Source organism: Peromyscus eremicus, chromosome 23 (assembly GCF_949786415.1).
Source record: "Peromyscus eremicus chromosome 23, PerEre_H2_v1, whole genome shotgun sequence".
Classification (NCBI taxonomy): Eukaryota; Metazoa; Chordata; class Mammalia; order Rodentia; family Cricetidae; genus Peromyscus; species Peromyscus eremicus.
In genome coordinates, this window is record NC_081438.1 from 21,512,171 (window position 1) to 21,531,351 (window position 19,181).

Below are 19,181 nucleotides of genomic sequence, written 5' to 3' on the forward strand. Positions count from 1 at the left end.
TCAAACTAAGAGTCTTATGTTAAGCCTTTCCTTCTTCCCTTTGTGTCGTGGTTTAGTCTCATGTATCTGAACACTTGCTCTCCAGTCCGTGGTACTGTCTGGGACGGTGGTGGAACCTTTAGGAGAAACAGCTTTGCCAGAGGAAGTATATCACTAGGGGTGTTCTTCGAGGTTTTATAGTCTAGACTCACTGACAGTTCTCTCTCTGTGTATGTGTGTCTCTCTGTCTCTGTCTGTCTCTGACTGACTCTCTCTCTCTCTGCTTCCTATATGTGGATGAAGTGTAAGCTCGCTGCTTCCAGACTTCACGCTGGCCTCACACATTGGACATTATCATTGGACACACTGAATCTCAGTGTTTACTGTCATGGTGCAGTGTCTAGAAGCTAGCTGGAATCATGTGGGTGGAAGTGAAGGAGAATGGACAGACGACATCTTCAAATCTTGCATCCAAAAAAAAGCACATAGCACAGGTTCCAATATGGCTCCTATACATGCCCCAACTGTGATCATTTGGATTTAAGCCTCACTTGGAGGTTCGGTCTAGATACAGAAAGTAGGTAGTTAATGTGGGAGAGTGTCCTGGAGTGTATGCTAGGACCCTGCTTCCTTCTCCTTTCTCTCTCTGCTTTGTGGCCACCATGGATACAGCATCTTTTGCTCTACCTCTCACTCCCTGTCACAATGTCCTGCTGGGCCACAAGCCCACAGCTGTGATGCCAAGTGACCATGGAGAGAAACTAGAAGCCAAATGATCCCATCTTTCCTGCTTTGATGTGATTTTCCTGGGGTATTTTTGATACCAGGACAGCAGGCTAAGACAAGGGGAAAAGGATTAAAACCCTGGCTCTTGAACCATCCTTACATCCCGCATTCATTCATTCTTTCTTTCTTTCTTTCTTTTTTTTTTTTTTTTTTTTTTGAGACAGGGTTTCTCTGTGTAGCTTTGCGCCTTTCCTGGAACTTGCTTTGTAGACCAGGCTGGCCTCGAACTTACAGAGATCTGCCTGCCTCTGCCTCCCAAGTGCTGGGATTAAAGGCGTGCGCCACCACCGCCCGGCTCATCCTGCTTTCTTAACTTGTAAGGCGAAGACATGGGCTTGAGAAGTTAAAGTCTTTGAAGGACTGCATGTTGGGCCTCGTGACACACACCTAAGCAGATCATATATAAAAATGATGCTTGTACAGGTGTTCTAAATAATGCCACACGCTCTTCAAAGAATTTCTCTCTCTCTTTTTTTCTACTGTTGTCGTTTTGTTTTGTGAGACAAAGTCTCACTATGTCATACTAGCAGACCTTGAACTCACAGACATCTGATCTGCTCCGCCTGCTTCTGCCTCCTAAGTGCTGGGATTGAAGGTGTTCACCACTACATCTGGTTTGACAAGTTATTTCTTTACATTATTATTTAGATCTTTAGGGTCTTCTTGACCCTAATCACAAGTTGTCATTAGTAGCATCTACTTGTTGATAGCAAGAACTCAGAACCTTGAAAAGTCATTAGAAACACCCCAAACAAACCAAAATCCACACTGATCTTGGACACTGGACACTACAACTGTATATTCCAAGGGTTCCCAGTCAATCTGTGTTTCATATGCTCCACTCCCCTGCCTCTGATAGATCATAAGTCAAGCCATGTTTGGGACAACACTGGAGAAAGCTGCTTCTGGCCTCATGGAATTGAAGATGTCATATAGTTCCATAGCTGGCAGCTACCAATCTGATTAGGAAAAGTTCAACAATGGACAGACACAAGGGGAAACTTTTCAGATGTAGCATTAATAATAAGAAAAAGCACATTCATCCAGTGAATTATGGGACCTCTGTGTGCGTGTATGTGCGCATGCAAATATGCATCCATGTGCATATACATTTAGAAGCCAGAAGACAACACTCGGCCTCTTCAGCACGGAGATTACGCGCATGTGCCACCATGCACAGCTTTTTAACATGGGTACAGGGAAAAGAGCCTAGTCTTCATGCCTGCAAGGCAAGCACTTTATCAACTGAAAAACCTCCTCAAAGTAGGTTTTGAGACTTCTCTATAGAATAGAGTTGAGATAGTTAGTAATATACCAGAATACAGATATCTTATTGTATTGATCACACTGAAATGGCATAGTTTTGAGGAACAGTTAGCTATGTACCATGCAGAAGTTGCAGTGGGACTGAGGCAGCCACATGAACATACAAACATACCTGCCTGTGATTAAAGAGACATTCTCACATCTCTGTTGAGCACAGAGCACTCTCCGACTCTCACATGGAATAAGAAAGACACTTTGGATAGCCACAGATCAGCCTACTCTTCCCTAAGAGGCTGTTGATTAGGGTCTGTCATTAAAGCTGTCATTAGTCCAGATATGTTTGGTACTGGGTTTCTGAAGGTCTGTGCACAGTCCCATAAGGCCCACAGCGATCAACTCCAGCACACTGGTCTATGGCTCTGCAACTATCCTTTCATGGAAGCCGTAAAGCCCCAGGCAATGGCTCACTTAAGAGAATGGGGATGCAGAATCGTGTGCTCAACTTCAGATGTTTCCAGAACTCCTTCCATAGGTCAAATGAGACTCGTTACCGATGACGTGAGCTCATGAAACATATTATGTAAGTGAGATCTTTACTCAGTTGCTATGCCTTCCCAAATCCACACTGACGATTGAAGAATGGAGAAGGAACTGGTTTCTCTGCTTACAAGAAGGTCCAACTGAGTCCAGACTCCACAATGCATATGATGGAAGAAGACTGTGTGGATGTATATGACCAGATGAAGGAAGCAGCAGGCAGGTAATGACCCACAGGCACATTCCCTTCAGTGACTTACATGAATCAACATGCAGCTGCCTAAGTCTGTCCACTATGCCTTTCTCCTTCATGGATTCAAAAGATATCAAAGATGAAACCACTCTTGCAGACTATTATTGCCATCTTGGCAAGAGAAAACCATTGACAATCATAAGGTTGGAGACAGAGCTCAGCAGGAAGCATGTTTGCCTAGCATGCACAAGGCCTGAAATCTATCCCCAGCAATGCACAAACCAGTTGTAGTGGCAAATGCCTGTAATCCCAGCACTTGGGAGATGGAGCCAGGAGGATCTGGAGTTCAAAGTCATCCTTGGCTCCATAAGAACCCCCCCAAACACACACACACACACACACACACACACACACACACACACACACACACACATCACAACATACCTATTATACTTTGGATTCTGTCAAGCTGTTGAGGTAGACAGCTAGACAGAAAAATCAGGACATCCAATGCAAGGTCAACCCATCCAGCTCCACTACAGATAGTAATTCCAAGGCCCAGCACCACTGGGTGGTTTACCTACAGCCTGGGAGCTGGCTGACTAAAAGAAATTAGAAAGTAGTTTTCAAGGGCCCCTCTCTATGATCCACCACTGTGAAAAATGAAATGTATCTGCGGGAATCCTATTCTCCTTACACTTCCTCATTCCATTCACCCCAAGAAAACAAAGTTTAGGAGAAGAGAGCTGACAAATTCCCAACAATTCCTACCTATATATCTATATTATATAGGGGAGCCATTAAGATGGTTCAGTAGGTAAAACATGTGCTTCCAAGCTGGAAGTTGTGAGCTCTTTCCCCAGCCAGTGGGAGGAGAGAACTGACTCCCACTGGCTGTCCTCTGTTCTGCACGTGGACGCCACGGCACACATGCACCCTGCACCCCCCCCCATGAAATAAAAAATTTCAATCTGTGTATCATAATCCATGCTTTTCAGGGATATGAAATGATATACACTGGCAGGATGACTGCACACAGACATCCAGTTTTAGTTTGGCCTGCAAATGCTATGATAGGAAAAAAGAAAAACATAACAAGACTCAGGATTTAAAATAACTTTCAACAGAATTTTAATCTGAGGATGGCATCAATAGGAATTTTGGGTGGGTATGGGGATAATTAAGCCGATTGGAAACACAATAACACTGGAAGAATAATAAAATGTCATCTTAACCCAGACATAATATTGGAGGGGTAAGGAGAGGTTGATAGGCATTTTGGAAATTGAGACTCCAAAATGAAAAAGCTCTTGAAACTCAGCCAACCACTGCAGAAATTGCCCCCCAAATGCTAGGAAATTTACAAATGGCTTAGAAATGTTTTTATGAGAAAATCAAACTGCAAAAGTCGTGCAGAAGCCTGGGGAAGAGATTGTACATTGGTTGGAGCCCCGAAAGCAGATACTGGGATGGCTGGGGAATACCCGGGCTTGGAGTGCCGGGCCTCTTCTACATGTCCTCCCCACAGGAAGGAAAAAGCAACTCCAGCAGAATACCCACGCTTTACTTCTGCCCTGTGCTGAGCAAAGTGGTCCAGCCACAAACACCACCACCACGGTGCCTACTGTTTGGGGGGGGGGGGCGGGTGGCTATTGGTTCTGCTTCTCTGAAAGCTGGACAGTGAAGATTCCTTTTCTGGATGAAACACAGGTTAGCATATCTCAGCTGTCTCCTGATTAAGACATGTCTCTGTGTGTGTGTGTGTGTGTGTGTGTGTGTGTGTGTGTGTGTGTGCGTGCGCGCGCGCATGTGTGTAGGGGAGGAATATGCGCAGATGTGTTTCCATGGCAACACAGAGGCCAGAGGAGGATGTTGGGTATATTTCTGTATCACTCTAGGCCTAGGCCTATTCCCTTGAAACAGGGTCTCTCACTGGACCTGCAGCTAGGTAGACAGCCAGCAAGCCCCACTGATCCTCCTGTTCCCATCCCTCACAGCACTGGCGTTAAAAGCACATGGGACCGCATCTGTATTTCTATGTGGGTGCTGGGATTTGAACTCGGGTCCTCATGCCTGTGTGGCGAGTGTGCTGAGGCAGCCGAAGCCATCTCTGCAGCCCCTGCATCAGGACACAGCTGACTGCCAAACCCAGGCTGAAGGCCCCACGAACTACAGGGAGGGCCTTTTCAGTTTCTGCAATGTTGCTGAGGATGCGCAGACTTTCGCGAGGGTAAACACATGGCCTGGCAGTCAGGCCATAGGACTTGTCCACTCTAAGCACAAAGCCACAGGCCGCATCTCCAGCCGGACTTCTCAGCGGTTTCAAAGTCCTTCCTGAGCCAAGTGACGTGTACGTGTGTATGTGGTCTCGGCTGAATTAGGAACATAAGCCAAAGATGGGTTTCTTTGCTTAAAAGTTACCCCCTTCCCTCATGACAACGAACAACAATTACAGAAAACATTTGTTTTTCTTAGGTTGTTGTTTTTTTAAGATAAGGTCTCAAGTGGCCCAGGATGGCCTCCAACTAACACTTTATCTTAAGTGTTGCTGAGGATGGCTTTGAACTTCTGGTCCTCCTGCCTCCACCTCCCAAGAGCTGGGATTCTAGGCAGGGACCACTTTGCTTGGTTTGTGTGGTGCTGAGGATGGAACTTAGGGTTTCCTGGCATACTAACTAAGTAAGAGTGCTACCCACTAAGCTTTATTTCCAGACTCAGTTTTGTGGTTAAAATATTCTCTTGGGATATGGATGGCATGGGGGGAGGGCCGTTGGAGAGTAGCAATGGAAGGGGAAAACTGATATAATCCTATTTATTATATTATTAATTAAATATTAATTAAAGATGCATTAAAATTTAAAAATTAATAAATACAGCAATAAAAAAATGAAAAAAAAATCCAGAAGAGGACGTAAAGTTGGATGAGCAGGGAAGGAGGGTGCATCTGGGAAGAGATGAGAGGGCGAGTGTGATCAATACAGAGTGTATGAGAGCCCGAATGTGGTGGCACACACCTTTAATCCCCGCAGAAGCAAGCAGGCATGCAGATGTCTGTGAGTTCAAGGCCAGCCTGGTCCACACACCTCTAAGTCAGCCATAGCTACACAGTGAGACCGACCATGTCTCAAACAAATGAACAACGACAACAAGTATACATTGTATGAAATTCTCAAAGAACAGATAAAAAAGTGAGAAAAACATTACTTCAGAAGCTTTCTGAAGATTATCTCTGGGGGTAAAAAACAAAACAAACAAACAAACAACCCTATATCTGGCCCCCTGAATCCCGAATAAGAACGTTCCCTTGTAAATAGGAAGGGTCTGATGCCTGGGAAGAGCTGCGAAGGGGGCGAAAACCTGTATCATCTATTACTTAATGGCTATCTGCTCATTTTAAGACGGCCCCACATTACTCTGGCCTGTATGATAATATGTTGGGATAAGGGGGTTAAAAAGATACGGTTTTAGGAACCTTTTATGGTTTAAGGCCTTCCATGCAGTCTGTTCCAGGAAGTGTCCTTGGGGATGAGAGCTGAGTCCTGGGTTCCCCTGGAGCCCCCTGGGTCTCTTGCAGGACTCAAGCTATGTGAGCTAGAGCCCAGCTTTCCTCCCTCCCAAGGTGAGCCTTGAGCCTAGTAAACAACCCCCAGCTAACACTGAGCCCAGGCAGGGGAGCCTGCAATCTACTCCAACAAGAATATGGGTGGGGCGGTGTCTGCCCATCTCATATATTACAACACCGAGAGTCACCCTGCATACAGAATAGTAAGAGACAGAGGCAGAAACGAGATTAGAGATCCCTTCTGACCAGCCATCCATGGCTCACACAGCCAAAAAAAAAAAAAAAAGAAGAAGAAGAAGTGGGTAGGTGGAGAGATTATGACTTTAAATCCTGACATTAACTTCATAACCAAATGAGGGGTATTGTTGCACACGGTGCAGGTGCAGCCAGTGTTAGAGGAAAGAGAAAACCAAAGAAAATACAGCCCAACTATGCAGAAATACTATTGTCACCTCACTGTTCTCCTGATGGCAATTCTTTTCCAGTGTGGGATTGGAGTAATTGCTTAATTTGGGTGATCAGGGGGCCAAGTGCTGCCTCTTCCTTGTTCCTAATGACAAATGAAGAGACATCCCACATCCAAGATGCTGGGTTCACCGCCTACTTAATTCCCCACCCAATTTCTCCCTTCCCAGGAGCCTTCCAGGTTCTCTGCTGCTAATGTGCAATGCGTTCCTGGGGCTGAGGATGCGCCAAGTGGGGCCTCATCAGATCCTTTGCACATGCAAGTCTGTCTCGAGCATTTCAGAAAGGCTCTACTTCCCAGCCCTTTCCCAGATACTTTCACATTAATTAGTAAGGGTATCATTTTATAAATTATAGCTTCCTATCAGAAGAAAGCAGAGTCTATCTTAATTCAGTCAGCTGTGCGAAATACCGTACCCTAATTTTAGACTGCCGGTTCTGCGGATCCCCACGGAGTAAGAATGACAGGTCTTCCGGAGAGAATTCCCACCAGGTCCCTCCCGCAAGTCTCACTTTTGGCTACAACAGCATCCCCAGTGGGACTTGCTGAAGGGATCCCAGGATGCTGAGTGGCATCTACTCCACTATTTAGCAATTCATATTTGTATTCAAATCCTCCAAAGTGGTGCCAGCAAGTGCCCTGGTGGGCTGAGGGGCTACAGGGAAAGGCGCTGCCATAGAGCAAGCTGACAGGGCCCCTGCGAAGCAGAGAGAATGGTGTTCAGGTCGGCGGCAGTGATAAACATTCTCCTGTCTCAGCTGGAAAAGGAGAAGTCTGGCAGAGTTAACTACACCAGGGCCAGGCAGGCACGGGTGCAATTAGAGGCTCCCGGGCTCCTGCTGGGAACCCCTAGAGAAACACCCATTGGGGCAGGGATAGCACAGATGAGTGTCAAGTGCGGCTCCCAGTTACAAAGGCCTGCGTGGTGATCTTCAAGGTGCAATCGAAATACAGCCCAGTGTGTAGGCAGGGGATATACCATGCATAAGAAGAATGTGTCTAATGCCCCTTGCCCTCCCACTGCCTTCCCACCCTTGGACCTGCCTGTTTACTCTCCTCATAGACTGGTACTCCCCTTGCCCCACCCATTCATTCTGTCTAGCTCCATGCTGATGCTTCAAACCACCTTGACTGTCCCCCTCTGCTGCTTCTAATGCCCACAAGCAACAAGCAGCTCCATTCTAGAAGCTACCGGAGTCTGCAGATGCTGTTAATAATGTTTGAGGTCCCCAGAGACTCCAGGGTAAGGGACCTGGAGTGGAGACCAGGCCTAGGGTAGTTACTGAGGTGTGACCAAGGCCAAGAGCAAACTACTCAGTGGAACGACAAAGAGGAATAGTCACCACCTTCCCCGACAACTGCAGACTGCATCAATATGGAATTCACTTTATGTATTTGAAATAGAGTCTCCTTAGGTAGCACACGATGGCTTGGAACTTGCAATTTGCCTGCCTCAGCTTCCTAAATGCTGGGATGACAGGTATGCACCATCAGGCTTCTTAAATAAAAAATGCACGGGCTAGGGGAAAGAATGTGCTTGGAAGTGTTGGCTGTTCAAACATGAGTTCAATGCCCAGAGCCCACAGACTTGTATTCACAGTGCTGGGCAGGCAGAGACAGGAAAGTCCCTGCAGTTTGCTGGCCAGCAAGCCTAGCCTACTGAATGAACTCCAGGCGAGCAAGAGTTCATCAAAAATCAGGTAGACAGCACCAGGATGATGATGCCCAAGGTTGTCCTCTGGCCTCTGAGCACACAGGAAGATGCACACACGCATGCACCCGCTCATACAGGAAGATGCATACACACAACTGTGCTCAGAGAGGAAGACGTTGAATAAACCCCACCCTCTCAGAGACGTGGGATCAGTTCTCGATAGCCTATAGAGCTCTCGAAGTGGTCAAAAGGTTTCAGCACCTTCCTGGGTGTCAGAGACACCCGCAAAGAATTATAGCTCCTTTTGCCATATGCCCACGTGACCTTGGGGCTAGTGTGGGCATCCATTGCACTTTGCATGCTGTTACCCATCCCCGACACATGTTGGCTGCCCAAGATACCCGAGGTCCTACTTCCAAGGAGCTAAAATTCACTCCTGAGGGTTGGAGGCAGGAAGCTTCAACTTGTCAGTTAAACAAAAGAACAGCCCTCAGCCCCCTATCCAGTGTGTACTTCCGCTGTCATCCAACAGCCCATTACCATGTCACAGCACGGCGCACCCTTCCATAGGTCACTTTGTTTAAAATGACATGGATAATGCACATGTCAGCAAGCTGACAGTCCTGGCCGTCCTTCAGAGATAAAAACCTCCAGGCGAGAGCCTGTTCTTATCTGGGGGACACGTGCTGGTCTATCATCCAAGTCAGGCGGAGCGTGATTTCTCCAGAGAGCACTTTTTTCATTTCCTGATTTTAAGGAAATCAAATAAGCACCATTTGTCTTCATCTGAATATGCTTGACCTGCTCAGATGATGATGTCTCGAGTTTTATAACCGGCTACATATGCTGAATTCAAATTAATGACAGTGGCGAACAGGAGCCTTCCGATCTCTCCTGGAGGCTGTTATGGAGGCGGAGGGAGAGAGTCCGAGATGGATGGGGAACAATCACTATACATGAACCATGGGATTCTGGGGAGGATCAGCCAGCACGGAGGAGGTGAAAATCACTGAGCAGGACACAGGGGAAGGGAGGACCGGCCAACTGTTTTGGTACCATGCAGTCCGTATATTCTGAGACTTGGGTAAGTTTTCAAGTTACACAAGGCATCATTGAAAATGGAAAAACACTTGACTTGGTTGGCAGACGTCAACGGCTAGGAAGGAAAAAGCATACCCACAAACCTTTTGCTTTAGTCAACAGAAAACCTACTTTACAGCTTCTGGAGTCCATCTTCTGGAGGCTCAAAGCCTGGGTTTCTTCTTCATCCTTGTTGAGCTGTGTACACTGAGGCTGGGCCTCAACCTCCAGGGAGAGGGTGTACCTGTTAGGGAGACGCCCCTCCCCCAACACCAACCCACAGAAGAAAGCAGAGTCCCCTTGACCACCCTGTCCACATTGCCCTGTGAGGAAATTCCTAGGGGCATACCACTGACATTTCTATTAGGAAGCTATGGAAAAGCAAGAGGAAGCACAGAGGCCAGTCAAATGGAGGTAGAAATGACATTATAAATACACAGGGGAAAGGTGAATACTTCCATTCTGAACCAAAAAAAAAAAAAAGAAAAAAAAAAAAAAGAAAAAGAAAAAGAAAATCAATTCCCCTTTAAGTGTTTTGGGGGTCTATGAGTCATCATCCATGAAGTGAAAACTTGGTGTGACACACAGGAGACATGAAGGGGCATGTTTCAAAGAGGTGGATGTCACAGGTTTGGCACAGTCTATCTTATTGAAAATGTCACAGTGTGAACAATAAGACATCCTTCAGGAGGGAATAGGTGTCAGCAGGAGTGTGACGGTGCACACAGGGCCTCGTGTAATATATTTGCAATGGAGGGGGGCGGCATCTTACCTTCTCTTCCTGGTCGCTGTCACTGTCGCACTAAAAAGGAAGACAAAAAGAATAAAGGTCAGTGTGGTGATTATGCAATCTGCGGGGGTGGGGGGTGGGGTGGGGCGGGGTGCAGGGCAAACATAGGAAAGAGGAGACATCTCTGGGCTCCAAAGTGCTCTACAGCTCTCAGTGCTGAACAAGGAACACGCTGCTGGATAACAGACAACATCCATTCTGTCAGTTCGTGCCAGTGCCCTGGGATGCCTGGAGTCCACACAGCAAGAGACTCCACCATACAAAAAACTATGAAAGTCTAGGGGACACCCAGCTAGGGGATAACACTGCCACAGGATGAAGGGGACTCAAGATCCTTCCGAAGGTTCTGGAACAAAAATTACTTCTGCAGAAGAACGTGCTCTGCCTTCAGCTTTGGGGAGTGGCTGTCTTTCTGCTGAATCTTTTCTCGGGAAGCAAACAAGCTTTGTTCATGGAAATCTCTTGCCAAGACTTTGAGCCCCGGGGGCAAGACTCAACACAGGTGACACTGTGATGGTTAACATTGACTATCAACTTGACAGGATCTTGAATCACCTTTGGGCATGTCCACAAGGAAGTTTCTAGGCTGGATTAACTGAGGAGGGAAGAGTCTCCCTAAAGGTGAGTGGCACCATCCCATGGACTGAGGCCTTGGACTAAATAAAATGGAGAGAGGGAGCTGAGCACTCAATTCTCTCTGCTGCTTCTTGATGGAGGATGCAATATGACTGTGGTACTAAAGTAAGAACGGCCCCCCTAAGGCTCATATATTTGAATGCTTGGTCACCAGGGAGGGGCACTGTTTAAAAGGATTAGAAGGATCAGGAGGCATGGATTTATTGGAAGAAGTGTGCCACTGCAGGTAGGTTTTGAACTTTCAAAAGCTCATGCCAAGCCCAGTGTCATCCCCCGCCCCCTGCCCCCCTGCCTACGGATCAGGATACAGAGCTCCCAGTTCTCCATTTCTGCCTGGGCTCTGCCACGCTCCGTGCCATGACAAGAATGCACTAGTCTCTGAAACTATAACAAACCTACAGTTAAATGCTTTCTTTGATGAGAACTGCCTTGGCCATGGTGTCTCTTCACAGCAACGGAACAGTGACCAAGACAGGGACCGCCCATCTCCCACCCCTACGGCTATGCCTTCTCCACCATGGTGGGCTATACCCTTGAACTGTGAGCCAAAATAAGCTCTTTCACGAGTTGCTATTATTCTGTCACAGCAATGAGGAGAGTGACTAATATTGATGTCCGGGATTCGAAGGTAAACGTCCCACAGGTGATGCAGCAAGAGTACTAAGTAGTGTGATAAGCCTGCTTCTCGAGGTTTGGGAGAACCAAAGAAAGAGAATTATCTCCCAGTTTTTGGGTTTCTTGACAGAAGCAGAGGGAAACAGAGAACAAACACTCTTCTAAAAACCAAGAGTGTTTTGCTAATAAACGATGGGCTGAACAACAGAGTCAGTGAGACAACTCAGCTGCCAACGTGCTTGCTGAGCAACCACAGAACTTGAATTTAGATGGTTTTCAGGACCCATGTACAAAAATCAACATGGAGCCTACATGTGTAATCCTAGTGCTGGAGAAGAGGAGACAGGATGCCTGGGGCTTGCTGGCCAAGCAGACTAGCCTACTCGGTAAGTCCCAGGTCCCAGGGATAAGAACCTCAATAAACACGATGGACAGGGACTGAGGAAAGTCTTCCAGAATTGACTTCTGATCTCTATAGCATGTGAACACAGGTATGCCTGGACACATACGTATACATAATAAAGGGTGCGTTTGTTAAACACTGAGAGATGTGATCACATGTATGCCTTCACGTCATAGCCCTGGAGAGGCCCTGCTGAGCTGGAATCCACCAAGATGAGACACAGGACCGAGCTTCAGGCTGCTCTGTGGTTCACCCAATGTGGTGTGCAGGTGGGATCACTCTGCATGGGTGGTGGAAAAAGAGCACCCACTAGGAAGAGAGATGGTCACAGGGGGAGCAGTCTGGCAACTAGGACACTTTCTATGCCCGCCTGGTATGAGAGAGGGTGAAGCAGATGGCTCAGCAGATCTGCAGTGAGAGCTGATGGGTCATGGTAATCCACGGCTAGGGAGAGCAAGCGGCAGGTGAGTCTCGGAGGGTGCCAGGGTTTTTACTGTGGCCACCTGTATATGGGAGCAGATGGAGCCATCAGGGGAAACAGGAAACGGAACAGAATTGCCTCTGCAGGACAGAGAGCCATAGTTCTCTTCTCCCAAGCCCACATCTTCTAGAGTTCAAAAAGGCAATACCTCCCCCCACAACACACACTTTTTCCTTACATTCTTGGGTGGCGAGGAGAACCATTTTGGTCAAGTGAGAGGTGAAGTCTGCAGAGGATGCTGAGGTAGGGAAGAAGGAGGAGAGGAAGAGTCCTGGGCCTACAAGATGGCTCACAGAGTAAAAGCACTTGCCATACAAGCCTGATGACCTGAGTTGAATCACCAGATCCCAGGGTAGAAGGAGAGAACAGACTCCTTGGAGTTGTCTTCTGATCTCCACACGTGCTTCATAGCACAAGCGTGCATGCAGGCACACACCACACACACACACACACACACACACACACACACACACACACACACATAATATTTTTTTTTAAAAGAGTCTCAGTGAACGGTAGGCAGCTCCTGCCTCTTGCCTTCAAGTCTGCCTAGGTGAGGATGTGTTGTGTGCATCTATAGCAGTCATTTTGAAAAAGTCTCCCAAAAGCCTCCATGCTGAAAGAAGATGGAGAGAACAAAGGAAGAGACATCTGACATCATTGAGCCACTGAACCCATGTCAGAAGAGACTCCTCGTTATTATTGCTCAATCTACCCTTCCAAGTGCTACCAAGAGATGCTAATAAAATCTCCACTGGTTGTGCATGGAGACCACTGCCTCAGTACTGAGAGCATTTAGGAACTTACACTGACTTTTTTTTTTTTTTTGGTCTTTGTTTTTGAGTCAAAGTTTCATGTATTCCAGGCTGGCCTTGAACCTGCTCCATGACCAAGGATGGCCTTGAATTCCTGATCCTCCCACCTCTACTTTCCCAAGCCCTGGGGTGACGATTGGAAGGATGATGACATCTACTTCTCCCTCTGCCTCCTTGGCGATACAGGGTTACCAGACACGGAGTGACTGACAGCAACTTCGTCAAGTCCAAGGGCATCATTTCCAACCAGACTTCCAACAGCAGTTATGTCTGTACTGACACTCTTGTGATTTCTCTATCATTTCAGATGAGTCGAGTGGAGACGGGAAGTGGGTGATGAAGACCCTGAAGGTCTAGAACCATGGATGGATGGGGATGAGGGGAGGTAGCTATGTTCTCCCGGGGGCGGAGGGCAACCTCTCTCTTGCTTTTTACCTTACGTGGTACTGAAGTCTCAAGCATTTTTAAGGCCGGATGAGGAGGGGTGGGGGAAGAGAGGAGTTGTCTTCTTCTTCTTCTTCTTCTTCTTCTTCTTCTTCTTCTTCTTCTTCTTCTTCTTCTTCTTCTTTTTTTTTTTTTAAACTTTGAATTGTTGGGGGATGTGAACCCAGGCCTCGTGTATAATAGGAAACTCGGTACCACTGAGTTACATCCCCAGCCCAGAGTGGTGCCTTCTGTCATGCCTGCTCTTTCCCAGATGTTCACAGCTACCCATATGAGCTTATGACAGTGAGGGCTAGAACAACACGTTTCCCTCCACCCTCCAGGGTCTACGCACAGGAGAAGCAGCCGGGAAAGCGGGCAAAGCTAGCTCTCCCACCCACCCCCTCCAAACAGCAGTAAGTCTCTGGGAATGGTTATTCGTATCAAAGCATTAAGCTTCCCCACTTTCGGAGAGTCCAGTTCTAATTTCAAGGTCCACTTAATTCCGTATCAAGTAATTACTGATATACCCAGAAGCACCTTGCCTCCAGAGTTAAGCATATGGTGGAGGACTGAGACCTACTGGTATCCATTATGGAAGCCACATGGATGCCAAGCTGATTACAAATGCTGGGGCTCCCCACGCGACACACTCGTGAGTGACAGGCCCCTCGCAAGGCCAGCCAGAGTCTGCCAAAACACTGTCTGTGGCACCAGGGGCCCACATGGCGCGCTGAGAAAACAGTTCCATTTCTGGTATTAAATTCCCATACTGACCCAGGGACTTTGCCGGGAGCTCAGCAGGAGCTCACCATCCAATTTACAGCTCCACTCTCTGGAGTCTCCAGTGCCAGCCCCTGGCAGAGAGCGATGGCGGTCAACCCCTCCAGCTCATAAATTATGCAAAGGCAATAAATGCGTTCAGCAAACAGCGCCTGACGCTTGCCCAGCCTGGCTCCTCACACACTCTGCAGGAAAAAAAAGAGAGAGAGCGAGAGAGAAAGAGGAAAAAAAAAAAGCCAGAAGCTGGATGCATATAAGAGGCCTATTCCACTCATAAAGGGGGTTTGTTGACAGCCCCAGACGGAAAGCGAGCTGGGGTCCTCAGCGGTCTTTCTGCCTCACTGGCAGTGGTTTATAGGCATGCTTTATGAAAAAGGAGGCTGTTTTATGGAGTCGGGGTGGAGAGAAGTCATGGTCTCGAATTCACATTTAATACACTGCCCAGCTTTCACACCCCGGGTTCAACCCGCTGTGGATTTTTTTCGGGCCAGATGGTTGTTGGTCTTCAAAGGTTAAAGGAAGAAGTGTCTGTTTCCCCCGTCCCTAGACACCCACTCCAATTTATAAGAGTTCAGGCTGCACCACCTCCCGGTTCAGGTTTATGTTCTGGAGGAGGCAGGGAGATGGAAAAGGCTTGTCAGGCACAGAAAGGGGTCCCAGCTGATCCGCCGTCTTAAGCATTTTGACATCAGGGTCCTGCCTTGGTTTATTAGCAAACAGTTTGCCCACCAAATGGGAGCTTGAGGTGTCGGAATGTTCGCCATGACAGGGTTTCAAAGCCCTGAGAGAGAAGTGGAAATACTTTCCTCCATCTTAATAGCAAGAAACGGAGAGGAGGGACGGGGAGAGAATCGAGGTCACTTAGTCCTCAGGCTAAGACAAGAATTTAAACCACCATACTTGAGGAGCCACACTGGAGGCCTGCAATGAATGTCACAGGCTTTGAATGCAGAAGCAGCCAGGGAAGAATTTCCAGACAGAGCCTTGGCCACCCCAACATGGCTACTATTCATATGTAACTTCCCCGTCCTTCCATAAACTGGATGTCAACTGTTGGAGGTACCAAGTCCTCCTGTTACAACTCTTTAAACCGCATAAGAGCTTGGTGTGGTGGTGGACGCTTATATATTATTTATTTACTTACTTACTTATTTGAGACAAGGTCTCATGGAGCCCACACTGGCCTGGAATTTGCTACAGCACCCAGGATGAACTCCTGGTCTTCCTGTCTTGGCCTCCCTAGTGTTGGAGTACCACTGCACTCCATTTACATCCAGGGCTGGGAATGGAACCCAGAGCTTCTTGCATGCTAGGCAGATGCCCTACCAACTGAGCTACATCCATGGTCCCTACGTGTTTAAGAAAAAAAAATAAATTTCCAGAAAAAGCCAAAAGTAAAACAAGCAGGACATGGTGGTGCAGGCCTTAAATCTATGCCCGGGGGAGGCAGAGGCAAGGGGATCTCTCTCTGTGAGGGAGAGAACAACATGGTCTACATACATGAATCCCAGGACAGCCAGGCTTATCCAGAGACCCTGTTTCCAAAAAAAAAAAAAAAAAAAAAAAAAAAAAAAAAAAAAAAAAGCAAAATAATCACATCAAAAAATTTCATTAGATTGAAGAGATAAAGTGATGTTATAATAACTTCTCTGTAAGGTTCCCAGGGTATACTATGAGTCGCCTTACTAATCTCAAGGCAGGTTCACTGCACACAGCTCACCAGCAGGGCTGCATTGGAGAAGATCTACTCTAACACATCCCTTGCTCCAGCCACACCCAGCCATGAGTTACACCCTCATACCTACTGTCTTTGTACTGAGTCACACCCTCATACCTACTGTCTTTGTATTGAGCCACACCTCATACCTAACTGTCTTTGTACTGAGTCATACCCTCATACCTAACTGTCTTTGTATTGAGTCACACCCTCATACCTACTGTCTTTGTATTGAGTCACACCTCATACCTACTGTCTTTGTATTGAGTCACACCCTCATACCTACTGTCTTTGTACTCAGTCACACCTCATACCTACTGTCTTTGTACTGAGTCACACCCTCATACCTAACTGTCTTTGTACTGAGTCACACCCTCATACCTACTGTCTTTGTATTGAGTCATACCTCATACCTACTGTCTTTGTACTGAGTCACACCCTCACACCTACTGTCTTTGTATTGAGTCACACCTCATACCTACTGTCTTTGTACTGAGCCACACCCTCATACCTACTGTCTTTGTACTGAGTCACACCCTCATACCTGTCTTTGTATTGAGTCACACTTCATACCTACTGTTTTTGTACTGAGTCACACCCTCATACCTACTGTCTTTGTATTGAGTCACACCCTCATACCTAACTGTCTTTGTACTGAGTCACACCTCACACCTACTGTCTTTGTATTGAGTCACACCCTCATACCTAACTGTCTTTGTACTGAGTCACACCCTCATATCTAACTGTCTTTGTATTAAGCCACACCCTCATACCTAATTGTCTTTGTATTAAGCCACACCCTCATACTTGTCTTTGTATTGAGTCACACCCTCATACCTAACTGTCTTTGTATTAAGTCACACCCTCACACCTACTGTCTTTGTATTGAGCCACACCTCATACAATACTGTCTTTGTATTAAACCATACCTCTACCTGAGGTTGTCTTCCTTCAGCTTCAGCCTAAAACTCTGCTGGACCTTTAAAACAGCTTCCAGTCTCTTGTGTCTCCAATGCTCTCCTAAAACAATGCAAAGCTTTGGCTCCCACCCTCTGTACAACTACATTTTGGGGTTGGGCATGACAGCCATCTTTCCTATACGGTGAGGTCTTGTCTCAATCATGTTTTACCTCCAGTCCTTGGCACACACTTGGTGTTCAATTATATTGATAAGTCAACTAACCTCATTCTTTTTGAGAATTATTTTCGGCTGGCTAGTTCGAACTCAACTTGACACAAGGTAGAGTCATCATAGAGGATGGAGCACACACCAAGAAAATGCCTCCATAAAATCAGGTAGTAGGCAACCCTGTAGGGTATTTTCTTCATGAGTGATGAACAGGGGAGGACCCAGTCTATTGGTGGGCCTGGGTGCTATAAGAAAGCAGGCTGAGCAAGCCATAAGGAACAAGCCAGTACACAGTGCCCCTCCATGGCCCCCGCATCAGCTCCTGCCTCCAGGCCTTGCCCTGTTTGAGATTTTATCCTATCTTCCTTTGATGACAAACAGTGATGAGGAAGTATAAGTCAAATAAACCCTTTCCTCAAGTTGTGTTTGCTCAAGGTGTTTCATCCAAGCAATAGTAACCCGAACTGACATATTCCAATTCTGTGTTTGATTCTAGATAAAGAACAATTAACAAGACAGGTGATTCCCGAACTGACATATTCCAATTCTGTGTTTGATTCTAGATAAAGTACAATTAACAAGACAGGTGATTCCAAATGGAAAAATAAAGTACAGGACACAGTAATGTGGTTGCATAATATAGTGGGAAGGAAGATTGTTTGAAAATGTTTGGCAGATTATTAGTATATGTAACAAAAAAGTGTTTTAGTTTTTTATTTAAGGGACTTTCTATTCAAGGCACTTGCTGCTAGGCCTGATGACCTGAGTGCCATCCCTGGAATCCACATGATAGAAGAAGAAATCAAACTCCTCCAAGTTGTCCTCTGACCTCCACCTGGAACATGAGTGCACAAGAGCACAAATGTACGAACATGCACGCATACACATAACTAATTAGTAAATGTAATAAAAATAAGAATTACTAGTAGAACATAAAGATAGGTCTCAGATGAAAATGTTTTCCAATAAAAAAACAAAAAGAAAAAACAATGGGATTAAGACTTTGATTACATGTTCTCAGAAGCCAGCCCTCCTCATGTTTATTTGGGGAATCTGGGTATGTGTGTTTTAAGACTGCTCCGAGTTAGAATAAATGAAAGTCTGCAACCTTGTTTGGCCTGTAGAAACTGGGTATGGGATTCTGGGTGGCCCATGATGGAGAGCCTTCTTAAGCCGAGAGTGGCAATCATTGAATACATCACACACAATGACATTGAGGAGGGCACGGCTCTCCATTCTGCTCAATGGACCTTGCTGGAGCAGTTATTTTGTATCTCAGGTTCATTTATCATCGCCACCAAAGACGTCAGGGCTGAACGCTACTTGCTGAACAAAGTTATTTTATTCTCTTTTCTGCCTAAAGGAAACGGGGGAAAATGAGGGGGAACCCCCAACTTGTAAACCACAGCGTCTCACATCGAGTACAATTTAACTTGGCCGGTGAGAAAATAAATCGATTTCCCCTTTGGGCCAGTCGGTTTATCTAAGACAGTAAAGACACCCCTTACCTACAAGCAATTTCTGAAGAAGCCACCTGAAGAAAACATGACATGTATTTCCTTCTTTGAAAAAGCCAGGCAAGCAGCCTTGTGACTAAACACATCCACGGCCAGCTTCCCACTTGCCCGACTTCCTGCACAAGCAAAAACACGCAGGCAGCCATCTTGTGCCAGAGAACCCTTTGCCCACTGTTTACCTAGCTGTCTTATTGGCTTTGGACTTTACATGACATTTAAAGCTATTGAGGCCCTTGAAATAAAGAGCATTTTAATCCTGAAAGTGGTCTGAGGATTTTTTTTTTTTTTTTTTGTCCTCAGTGTAAAATGAAGGCCCTGGTTCCTCCCTTCTGTCTCAACAATAACTCCA

The 19,181-nt window shown here is 46.5% G+C and overlaps 1 protein-coding gene across 1 annotated transcript in view; it reads right to left on the bottom strand.

Moving 5' to 3' along the window:
* Auts2 (activator of transcription and developmental regulator AUTS2) overlaps positions 1-19,181 on the bottom strand; it is a 1,127,676-nt gene that overhangs the window by 336,019 nt on the left and 772,476 nt on the right. The window contains exon 5 of the mRNA XM_059248932.1: positions 10,296-10,325. Coding sequence (XP_059104915.1) covers positions 10,296-10,325 — 30 coding nt within the window. The remainder of the gene's footprint in view (positions 1-10,295; positions 10,326-19,181) is intronic.